General features: G+C 37.1%; 1 protein-coding gene across 4 annotated transcripts in view; it reads right to left on the reverse strand.

Annotated features, from left to right (window-relative positions):
* Nucleotides 1-2,853: 2,853 nt before the first annotated feature.
* The window catches only part of stat3 (signal transducer and activator of transcription 3 (acute-phase response factor)), a 44,522-nt gene continuing 34,558 nt past the window's right edge, over nt 2,854-12,817 (reverse strand). For 2 of the 4 annotated variants that reach the window (XM_073841462.1, XM_073841461.1), the window contains exons 17-24: nt 12,596-12,648; nt 12,400-12,494; nt 12,051-12,190; nt 9,875-10,093; nt 9,517-9,559; nt 8,537-8,596; nt 4,398-4,498; nt 2,854-4,045 (exon numbers count right to left, since the gene is read on the reverse strand). In XM_073841462.1, coding sequence (XP_073697563.1) covers nt 3,939-4,045; nt 4,398-4,498; nt 8,537-8,596; nt 9,517-9,559; nt 9,875-10,093; nt 12,051-12,190; nt 12,400-12,494; nt 12,596-12,648 — 818 coding nt within the window. In that variant the 3' untranslated portion in view covers nt 2,854-3,938. Of the gene's footprint in view, nt 4,046-4,397; nt 4,499-8,536; nt 8,597-8,747; nt 9,402-9,516; nt 9,560-9,874; nt 10,094-12,050; nt 12,191-12,399; nt 12,495-12,595; nt 12,649-12,817 lie in introns of those variants that run through there. The other 2 variants (XM_073841463.1, XM_073841464.1) reach the window with 2 other exon arrangements.

Below are 12,817 nucleotides of genomic sequence, written 5' to 3' on the forward strand. Positions count from 1 at the left end.
TAGGCGAATGTGAGCCGACTCTTTTTTTTGTTAGACAAAAACTTCATTTATAGTGCACTGTCGGCGTCACAACTTTGCAGATAGTTTATGTTCACATACAGCTACATGACACACTACATGAAATATCATATTTGAAAAGGCATAATAGGGGCACTTTAATGAAAACCGGTGCAGTCTGCCAGCCTTATCATGGGTGTGGACGGGCACCAGACCTTTAAAAGTAAACAAAAACATGCACAGACAAATCCAAATTACACCCTGCGACTCGTGACGATACATTGATGTCTTAAGACACGAAACGATCGGTTTTTGAGAGAAACTGAACAGTATTTATATCATTTTTTACCTTTGATACACAGCCACGTCCATCTGTAATGTGCACGAGTTTGGCATTAGTCACGTCACATGAGCACGCGCTCTAGCGTAGAATACGCAAACGTCGTAAGGGGAAATCAGTGAAAAGTCCCGGATGAGTTTGCGCAAACTAATGTAATCTTTTAGCTTTAAATCGGTTTAAACAATCAGGATAAGCGCAAGTATTTACCATTTTGAATAGCCGCTATACCCACAATCTCTGTGCTCTGTGTAAACAATGAGTGTCGTATACATGCGACAGATCGCTTCCGGCGTTTGCGTATTCTACCACAGAGCGCGTGCTCATGTGACGTGACTGATGCCGAACGCTTACTCAGGAGAGATGGACGTGGCGTTGTAACAAAGGTAAAAAATGATATAAATACTGTTCAGTTTCTCTCAAAAACCGATCGTTTCGTGTCTTAAGACATCAATGTATCGTCACGAGTCGCAGGGTGTAATTTGGATTTGTCTGTGCATGTTTTTGTTTACTTTTAAAGGTCTGGTGCCCATCCACACCCATGATAAGGCTGGCAGACTGCACCGGTTTTCGTAAAAAATCTTCGTTTGTATTCTTCTGAGGAAACTAAGTCACCTACATCTTGGATGCATTGGGGGTAAGCAGATAAACATCAAATTTTCATTTTTGGGTGAACTATTCCTTTAAACCACAATGACTAGGCTATAGCGCTGTATTATGGAATTGGAGGTAAAAAAAAAAAAAAAGTAGCAAAACCCAAATAAAATCCTAATTACATTTTGATTTCCATAAGCACAATAGAGTTTAAACTGATTTATTCTCAGTCCTCCTGAATCACCGTTCTCCACAAGTGCAAACATTTGAAAGTATAAACGTCATTACTGCAAACAGCTGGACGTCTAATCAAAGAACCTTGACAAAAGGTCAATGCGCAATGTCCAATGCGGGGTCTCTCTATCTATATCATTTTAACCTTTAGAGCAGAATGGCTGGGGTAATGACAGGTAGACAGAGAGAGATAAACATTCAGTATTTACCATCTGCGTGAAGGCAGATGAGATTCAATTAGGAAGAATGACCTTTAAATGTCCACTGAAACATAATCACTTCATTTTGTTCCACTGGGTGATAAAATGCCCCCATAGAGTTACTATTAAGGGACAGTTATTACAGGAAAACCATGTAAATGCCAGTCCTCTTTTCTCTAACTGTAACCTATGTAGTTCTTGTCATGTTTATTATTAGTTCTGGCTTTCTTTCTTTTTTTATCACATGTCTGGTCAGATGTTGTGGTGTCTGAACATACAGTTGAGATCAAAAATGTACATACACCTTGCAGAATCTGCAAAAAGTTAATTACTTTTCGCAAAATAAGAGGGATCATACAAAATGCATGTTTTTTTTTTTATTTAGTACTGACCTGAATAAGATATTTCACATAAAAGGCATTACATCTAGTCCATGTGAGAAAATAATAGTTGAATTTGTAAAAAAATGACCCTGTTCAAAAGTTTACATACACTTGATTCTAAATACTGTGTTGTTACCTGAATGATCCACAGCGGTGTTTTTTTTGTTTGTTTGTTTGTTTAGTGATAGTTGTTCATGAGCCCCTCGCCTGCTGTTCTTCAAAAGAAATCCTTCAGGTCTCACAAATCATTTGTTTTTTCAGCATTTTTGTGTATTTGAGCCCTTTCAACAATGACTTTGAGATCCATCTTTTCACACTGAGAGACTCATATGCAACTATTACAGAAGGTTCAACAAAAGCACACAATGCATTAAGAGCCAGGGGTGTAAACTTTCGAACAGAATGTGTAAAATTGTCTTATTTTGCCTAAATATCATATTTTCTTCATTTAGTAGTGCCCTTCAGAAGCTACAGAAGATACTTACATGTGCCCCAGAAGACAAAATTGAAATTTAAACCTGATCAAATTCAAAAAGTTCTCACCTCCAGCTCTTAATGCATCGTGTTTCCTTCTGAAGCACCTTCTGAACCTTCTGTATTAGCTGCATATGAGTCCCTCAGTTGTCCTCAGTGTGAAAAGATGGATCTCAAAATCACAGTCATTGTTGGAAAGGGTTCAAATACACAAAAATGCTGAAAAGCCAAAGAATTTGTGAGACCTGAAGGACTTTTCTGAAGAACAGCAGGCGGTTCAACTATCCAGGACAAAAAACTATCACTAAACAAACAAACAACAACAAAAAAAACAGCTGTGGATCATTCAGGTAACAACACAGTATTAAGATTCAAGTGTATGCAAACTTTTGAACAGGGTCATTTTTATAAATTCAACTATTATTTTCTCTTGTGGACTATATGTAAACGTCTTTTATGTGAAATATCTTATTCAGGTCAGTACTAAATAAAAAATAGCATGCATTTTGTATAACCCCTCTTATTTTCCTCAAAGTGTAGGTAAACTTTCGAACTTAACTGTATACAGTTAAGTTCCCTGAACACAGAGAACAACAACTAAAGAACTGCATGAAGGACACAAAGACATGATAACTGTTTGTCATCAAGAATTCATTGTACAATAAAGTGAATATACATAGTGCAGTGTATATATAATAGTATACACACCATAAAGTGAGAGTAGAAGGACAGATACACAGAGTGGGAAACAAACTTAGACTGACATTAGACTGACGTTTAAAAAGTAGTTACACAATGAAGAAACATCATTTTCCATCATATTTCTGTTTGAAGCGCTAGCTAACATGACAACACAACAGATCAGTGAATTAAAAAATGAAATTATAAATATGCGTGTATTTGTATGTATATGTATGCATGGGTCTCTCTCTCTATATATAAAATTAACCTTCTAATTATGTTACAATAATAGTCCTGCTGGCTCTGTGCAAGATCTTTCTTGCTATCCTAGTTAGCGCATTAAACATCATATCGGAGACACTGTAATATGCTGGAAATATCACATTTGCTCATCTGCGTAATGCATATTCATATATATTCATCATCTTCCACTGATTTCCCAAAGACATCCAATAAAAGAGTAAAACATTTTTCATTAACATTAAAATACAGTATATTCATGTAAACCAGAAACTTAAAAGGACATTGTAGACTTGCATGCGCAACCTTACTTTACAACTTATGATCTCATGTTATTAATCCAGACCATCAATACTACTGTAAAGTTTACATCACTTCACACTCATCTCAAAAGTTCAACATAAAGAGCAAAGAAATCACTGGCCCTATGCTATGCTAACAGCTCAAAATATGGTTTATGTGTGTTAACACCAGTGGACATTCAAGTCAAAGACTATTCCTTTTACTAGTCATATCAAAATAAATCATATGGCTACTATACAGTCATGGCCAAATGTCTACAATTAAACCTGTTAAATAGCCTTTGACAAAAAAAATGCAAAGAATTACCTTAACCGTTGAATGTTGATACAAATGTGAAAGGTTCAAATTTAAGCATGTTGGCACACATTTGGCTATGACTGTAAAAACTCAGGAATAAATCAAAAGAATGGCTCGGAGAGAGAAAGCAGCAGTAGCACCTAAGCATTATGTACACAATTACCCAATAGAAAAAAACAAAACTAAAATGTTGGAAAACTAAGCATTTCTGCAGGTGTCCATATCTGAGACTGTCGAGGCTGCAAACCCTTCTCTCATGGGTGAGGGATGATCAGAGCTCAACTCCATGTCCAAAGTAAGAGATTCTAATGGGAAAATGGAAACATTGGATTATAAGAGTCTAAAAACACCCTCCGATGCTTCAGAAGGAAACACGATGCATTAAGATTCGGGGGTGAAAACTTTTGAACTTTCTTATTTTGCCTAAATGACACATTTTATTCATTTAGTACTGCCCTTCAGAATCTACAGAAGATACTCACATGTTCCCCAGAAGATAAAATAGAAATTTAAACCTGATCTTCAATTCAAAAAGTTTTCACCCCCGGCTCTAAATGCATCGTGTTGGCTTCTGAAGCATCTCCTGTACCTTCTATAAGACTCTAAAAATGTCTGCACAAGTGTGATGTTGAGCATATACAGATATCGAAAACTCACCAAGAGGTCCTGGATTGGCCTCGGCGGCTTCATTGTGCATGAGAGAGTCGAGTGTACGAGGGGACATTGGGAACAGATCGCTTGTGTTGCCAGAATTAGTCCTGCAAAAAAAAAAAAAAAAAAAGTAGGCACACATTAGACATAACACTCAAGCTACAAAAGAGGAAACAAACATTACTTCTAGCTAGTCTGAGAGGTTTGAGAGTTAATTCAACACATGATGAGTACACTTTCACTCGATTATTCAGAACATCAACACACTTTTTGGACATTCCCACACTCAAAGTCATATGAGCATCACCTGGGTACCCAAAAGTTCAACTTTGTCATTGTATACTCTCACCCTCATGGCGTTCCAAACCTGTTTGACTTTCGATTTTGTCCATATAATGGAAGCAACAGGCTTCAGTGTCGTCACAGAGGTTTGGAATCACATGGGTAAGTAAATTATGACAAAAGGTGAATTCTGGGGTGAACTATCCTTGAGATTTTTAACCTGCCTCAGTCCGATGTTTAAGTTGAAGCAGCAGATTCAACACAATGCAGTTTTTCATTGTCAATAATTTGAACCGTAACGGCTGTGATTCATCACTCCTTAATAAAACTTATTAAAGAAAAACTAATGTAATAAAGTGACATTCATGTGTTGATTGAACAAAAAAAAAACACTGTGTGAGAACACACAGCTACTTTTGAATGGCATTAACATTGAAACATTCTGACATACATATATATCCGACCAAGTCAATGGCTTTCTGCTTGGCTGCCTATTAGTCTTACCTTGGAGAATGATTTACCAGGGGTCAAAGTTCGCCTATGCCCATTTGTTCACATTTCAAACCACTCATATGGGCAGTTTTTTCATTAAGGCGATAGTTCTACACTATTTCTTGCTTGTGTTGAGACAAGCATAGGAAGAGAGAAGCATAACAACTTAAGAGAGTCTCAAGACTCCATCTGTACTAAAAACACTAGCAGCGGCCCAGAAGTTTGATCCAGCGGCGATGGAAAAGGCAAAAGTTCCAGATACTTGTGGGTAAGTTACGCACTTATGATCTACACATCAATCGTAATCCAAATCAAATGATACAAATGTATTAAATTTTCAGATTACTCAAAGGCATTTACCAGTTGTTGATTATATCTAGTATTGTCAGGTTGCTGGTAAAACTAAACCAGGCTTTGTTGATTTGATCAAATCCGTTCTTATATGTGTGCATTTATTTGATATCTACAGCTCCAATTTTGGTTTGTTTAAAGCAGTTCAAAACAGTATACAGTATACAGTTCAGCTTTACAAACCAATAACCAGTTCTATCCAATAAGCGTTTTTCCTGAAACACTTTTTCGTGCCAGTATCATTACCAGGATCAATCTGGTGAACTCATTGTCTGAGATGAAAGTGCACTTTGATAAGATTGCCAATAAAAGTTTAGGCCAAGGACTTGTTTTTCATCCTGGATCATTAAAGTCCCGACTACCTTCCAGCATCTCAAGCAAACGCTGGATCATATGGTCCTCTATTACCTCATCAGGAAAGAATATCTCCAATTTCTACAGTACATTTGTTCAGGTTTTGGCTGGTTCTTTGACCCCGAGTCTCGCAAAATGTGAATTTGGCTAAACAGCTGGGGAAGTAGTTAGTGCCAGTACAAGGCCATTCTACAAGTGTAAATGTTAGTTACTGTTGAATCACTTGTGCTAATAATGAATGAATTCTGAATGCAAAGCACAAAAGGGTCTTGCTGATGCTGAACGCTGGTTAGCATGGCCCATTTTAGTCTGTGCTGGTTAATATCAAACTACATTTGCAAAAAGCATCTTTTTCCATTTACAGACAGCCATTCAGAAGTAGCAGTGTGTTCTGAAACCTTTTCACAAGCAAAGCAAAGCTAATATGATGAAAAAAACTCAATACAGGGTGATGTGTGTAGAAACAGTGACAACAGTTTGCTTCATATAGTAAAGTCGATTGTGTGGTTGTTGGTCAGTTTTCTTGTCTTCACTTTTCTCCCCTATCTTACCACATCCAGATTATGAAACACCCAAAATGCCCTGTAGACAATGTCTCAACATCTATCAACAGCCTCTGTGTTAATATTACCGCTATAACCGTTGCTTTGCTGTTACCAGTGGTTAATGCTGTTGTGTTCTTAATAAGAGAAGCCACTGTTATGTATCTATGTATATAATGTACCTGAAAATCTACTCACCCCAAGTCATCCAAGATGTTCATGTCCTTCTTTGAACATTCCAGGATGTTTTTCCATATAGTGGACTTCAGTGGGGATCAACAGGTTGAAGGTCCAAATGGCAGTTTCAATGCACCTATAAACGGTTCTACACAAACCCAGCCGAGAAATAAGGGCCTTATCTTGTAAAACAATGGGTCATTTTCTAAAAAAAAAAAGAAAAAAGGTGACTACGTAAAGTCTAGCTAGTTCAGGATGAGCATTTGTGTTTAAAAAGTATATGTATTTGTATCTTTTTTTTTTTTTTTTTTTAAGAAAAGGACAATCGTTTCGCTAGATAAGACCCTTATTCCTCGGCTGGGATTGTGTCGAGCTCTTTGAAGCTGCATTGAAACTGCAATTTGGACCTTTAAACTGCTGGTTCTCATTGAAGTCCGCTTTATGGAATGTTTTCCTCAAAAACGTTAATTTCCTTTCGACTAAAGAAGGAAAGACATGAACATCTGATGGCATGGAGGTAAGTAAATTATCAGGAAATTTCTATTCTGGAAGTGAACTCATCCTTTAATTCTTTTTTAAACTATACTCAGTATATTTTGGGTTGAAATGATGTTTCCATCATCTTTGGGATATATTAAAAGTTCCTGTAGATGCTTTATTACCCTAATCAGGGCCATAATAAAGGTCACACGAGTGACATGAGTTTCAGTTTTCATTTCCTTCACATTGTTTAACATACAGAGGAAGCAAATCATTTATATGCACCACATTAAACGAAACACTCCATTCATAGCACTTCTATAAGGGGAAAAATAGAAAACTGGAAGATGGACAAAAGAAATAAATAGGAGAGACAAGGTGAGCACCTTCTTTCCAAAGTGTGAAAATATTTTGCATAGTTATATGAGAAAGTTAGCTTGTGAGCTTAGGAATGAAATAGAAACTGTAAAAACTATTCCCTTGTCTATAGGTTGTTTGCACATGAGGTCTTTGCTGTGGCGCGGAACGCAGCTGGAGGGCAAGAAGTGATTTTTCTCCATACACTGTAAAAAGTTTTCACCAGATTCAACTTAAAAACCTAAGTTCAGCAGCTGCATTAAAATTTTAAGTTAAATCAGCTTAAAACTACAAGTCATTTTAACTTATTACAATGAAAATAAGTTGATTTAACTTTTGAGTTAAAATGACTTAAGTTGATTTAAATTAAAACATTTTAAGGCAGCTGCTAAACTTGAGTTTTCAAGTTGAACCTGGTGAAAACTTTTCACAGTGTAGGAATCACTAGCAGATGCCTATGTTTTGCATTGATTATGCTCAAATCGGTCAAACTGAGAAACCACAAGGAGCTTTTATCATGTATGAAAATTTGCTGTTCATAAGAGGGGAAAGGCAAGAAGTTGACCGAAAAGCTCAGGAAAAAGTGGCTTGTAAACCTCCGTCTGTGGCCAGGAGGGTTCCCATGCCACTTTCCCACGTTGTTTTTATAAACATCTTGTTTTTTTCCTTCTTACGAACAGCAAATTTTCATACACGATACGAAATGAAATTTCTCGGTTTGACCGTTTTCCATAAACTCAAAACATAGCCAATTTGAGTTTCTGCTAGTGATTCCTATAGAGAAAAATCACTTCCTGCCCTCCAGCTGCATTTCGCATGTCATCAGAATCACGTGATTGCAAACAACCTATCGAGAAACTATACCGACACACAATCAAGATTCAGAGGCTTATGAAACACCAATTCTAGCTTTTCAACTTTTACAGAAGTTCCAGTGACATCCAGACCTCTTGTTATAAAGGGATGAAGTGAGTAAACAGAAACACCTCGGTCAAGCTCTAGAGATGTTAATAGGAATCATCTATGTTAGCAGAAGGCTACAGGAGTGTGTTTGTCCACAAGCGTTTATGTCTCATACACACACACATAAAGCAGCTCCCTAGTGCCTACCCAGGGAAGCCGTTCCCAAGCAGCTCACTGTCCGGGAAGTCCATGAAGACGGAAGGACACCTATGAAGAAAGGGTCAGTTTATATCCTGCCTAACTCACACACACAAACACACACACACACACACACACACACACACACATTGACATACAAGTCCTCCAGTAAATCCAAGCCCTCTAGAAACACAGAAAGCATTCGTGATTCAAGTAAGACTGAGTTTGAAGCAGCTTTTATTCCATCCAAATGTTTTTGTGTAGTAAAGTCTGTTGTCTAATGTACAGAAATTGGCATGTACAGGTTGATGCGTTACAGTTGATATACTATGTCTATTAACACGGTATCACAATGTAAAACTGACTGCCTCATTTTAAAGTCAACATGAACATTCAAAACCCATTTGGTGTGGTTTTAGAGGCAGAGAGAGGTGTTTACTACAAACTACAAAGATTGAAAAGAAACATTTTATGGAATAATGTGAGCTGAAAACATTGAATTGTTTAAAATATTTTTGAGGAACACGTGTTAAGATAAACTGTGTACAGTTTTACGTCATGTTGACAGTAAAAAGTGATTTTTTTAAATTAAAAATATCATGAAAATCACATGGCTGCAAAGTGTGTGTGCTTACGCAAGTAAATGTCAAAATTTAACCCGAGCTTCCTTTAATTGGCTGTTTTGTTGATCATGTGTAAAAAAATTTTGGCAAAAAAAAAATAAAAAAAAATATGGTTTATGGTTTCTCTCTCTCTTCTCGTGCAAGATTGTGGTTTATAGGATGCTGTGAAGGGTCCTTGGTGAATTCAGTAGTGGCTACATCCCTGATCCATGTTGTAAAGAGAATTGAGAGTACTTTGCATGTGCTCCTGCCTAAAGAGTCACCAGAGATTTCAAAGTTTACAAGAGGACAGAGAGAGAAAACAGAGACTCCAGCAAGGACAATCATTCACACACATACTAAAAAGAAGAAAGAAATGCTACTCACGGGGTGACACAGATGAACTTGGTCTTCAGGTAAGGCTGAATTACTGAAAGAACAACAAATGGCTGTGTTTAAAACAAGGAGAATGTATTTTCAGTAAGCTTCAGTTTCTTTTGACCAATTTAATGTCTAACCAAAGATTAATGCTTATGCTTATGCATTCTCTCGTCTCTTATTCTTAGACAATTTCCTCACAAGCTTAAGGTTTCTGGTAAACCACACCCACTGTAGTGCACTTCCAATACTAAAATAGTCGTTTCCAAAACAAATGAGAATCAAATGAGACACATTTTGCCAAGAAACAGACAGATGTGCCGTTATTCCAAGCCAGAATGAATTGTATTCCCGCTAAAACACTCACCACATCCGGGATCAGGAAATTCGGTGTCAGGCTGGGCCTCGGGACGACAGTACTTGCCAAACGCCTCCTCTTTGGGGATATCGGGATAGAGGTAGACCAGCGGCGAGACGAGGATGTTGGTTGCATCCATGATCTTGTAGCCCATGATGATCTCGGCGAAAGACATGCTGTTGAGCTGCTGCTTAGTGTACGGTTCAACCGACTGGATCTGGGTCTTACCTGCATGTGCATACAGAAGCACAAATGCTTCACATATTCCAACTACGGTCGGAATAATACAAAATTTCAGTAGTAGATGGAATACCAGAGAAATTTCATGATTTGCACTAGGGGTTGGTGATATAAATTTGCAACCCGGAAGAGATTTTGGACTATCGCCTCTATCACGGTTACACGCTAACATGGCGTTGCCTTGCGTGGTCGTGAAAACGTATCGCTTGCATGCAGTTTTAAGCATTACGGTTTAAAAACAAGTGATTTTAAGCTGTTGAGATGCAATCAGCAGCAAAAAAAAGAACTTGTTCGTTATATGCGTGCTGTGCGGTTCACAAAGCGTGGGAGTACTGAACAAAGTTACTACAGAGGTCTTGAACAATTAAACACACACACTTGTATGTCTCTAAATGGCTATCTTTGTGAGTATCCTCAATAATTTAGGTCTTAAGTGAAAGCAAACAGCTGAGAAAGAAAACATATGTAACAGTATATTAGATCCAGGTAGGTCTTAAAGTGACAGCAGTCAAAAGAGATAATCTCTCACTGCTCTTGACTAAATCACTTTTGTAACTTTAATACGAAGAAATATATATTTAATTTGCACAGTCCAAAACCTATGAACCCTTGTGACAAAATCTATGAAATTTCTATGGTATCAAAAAAAATGTATCATAAAGATCTTATTTGAAGCAAAAATAACTATATGGTGATATATATTGTTACGTGAAATAATATTGCTCTTATCATAATTAGGGATGTAACGATCTATAACAAAATCTCACTATAATATTGCGATATGACGTTCACGATACAAGATTTATTGCGATATTTTAAAGTTAAATTCTTCTATCTAATGCACTTTGAGAGTTCAAAATCAAGGGCTCCAACCCATGTTCTTAACTAAGAAAACTGAAGTCAGAAAAAAGTCAGTGAACTGAATTGTACCTGAACTCAAAAGGGGACTCAGCCCTCTTTGTATTTGTGGTATACTGTCTCAGTCTAAATAACATTCAGACTTACTGGCTTTTAGGAAGCCAAACTAATTACAATATAATAATAATAACAAGAATGACAGTAATAGCCATATATTGTCAAACAATTGCATCGTAAAATGAATGAAAATGATATTTCATAGGTATTATTTTTGCTTTACACTAGAGTAGGGAAATTACAATACTTCTTTCCTAATTTCTACACTTGAAAGAGATCATTTTGAATTTGGACGGAATTTAAACCGCTAGCTGTCAGCAATTCATACTGCACTTTTAAGCTTTTATTTAGATGGAAACAAGAGTAGAGCTTTTAATTTGAAGGTAAACTCAAAATAAAACAGGCTTACAAATCTCACTACAAATCTAGTGAAATGCTGTAATCATCTGCCGCAAATATAAAGCATAACTGGTGGCCATTGCGTTCCCAAAAGTGCGCTAAACTCATACCACATGCAAAAAGTTCACTGCATTCATTGTGAACTGAGCCGTTCTGAGGTATGGAAAATACCGGATCACGATTTGATCAACTGAACGAAGTGCGTGCTTAGCTTTGAAACACGGTGCGAAAATTAACTTGATTAGGGAATTAAGCCATATTGTGCTTTCGGTTTTAGTTAGTTTGACAGATACTGTGTCAAAGCATAATGGCAAAAATCACAACTTGTAGACCTTTTGTGTTAGAATAAGAAGTTTAAAATATATTTTAAAAACTACACTTTTTGAACATTCCGATTGTTTTATATCGTCATGTGACCACAATAATATCGAGACAGAGTTGTTATAGGGATATTACGATATTGATAATATCGTTACATTCCTAATTGTAATATAAGATTTTGGTCCTATCACCCACCCCTGATGTGTAAAACTTTTTTTACATTGAAATTTCCATTAGTACCAAAGTACTGATCATATTGATAAGTTTTATACCAACACACACAATATCATGTACACAAAAATGCATTCACCATTGATGTCCTTCTCGACCCAAGTAAAGGTGATGCCTCCCTCTTTGCTGCTTTCACTGAAGCGCAGCAGGAATGTCCCAGGAGGCTTTGGGCTCAGGATTGCCCTCTCTCTTTCTTTACTGATGAAGCCCATAATATACCTGACAACACACACACACACACACACACACACACACACACACACACACACACACACACACACACACACACACACACACACACACACACACACACACACACACACACACACACACACAAAAGCTTGATATAACCGCCCAAGCAGTCACTGATGTAATGAACTATAAACATTGCATGAATGCACACAAAGGAGTGCAGCAGGAGTTCTCACCCTTCATTCCACAGAGCTAAAATATATTTCTTCACTAGGTCGATAATGTTGTCTAGCCACACCCAGAATGAGAAACCTTTTCCTGCCATGTTCTCCTGCAACACACAAACACAAGCACAATATGTTTAGAATACTCTGATAGAAACTGGATCTAAACTCAACAATAGGGAAACAAAAGTGTGATATAGCAACATACTTTGCAGAACTTGGCCCATGTGATCTGGCAACCAGAGTAGTTTACACAAGGACCTACAGAAAAACAGAAATGCACAATTAAGCAAAGATGCACAAAGTGTCAGTAAAGACTAGATACAACACTAGCTGTTTCAATTCCATTACCTTGTTTTTATGCTTATTTTTAAGTTATGCATAAGAAACGAGTGATGGAAACGACTAATTTTGAAAGAAAACCCCTTAA

The sequence above is a fragment of the Garra rufa genome, chromosome 1 (genome assembly GCF_049309525.1).
Source record: "Garra rufa chromosome 1, GarRuf1.0, whole genome shotgun sequence".
Lineage (NCBI taxonomy): Eukaryota > Metazoa > Chordata > Actinopteri > Cypriniformes > Cyprinidae > Garra > Garra rufa.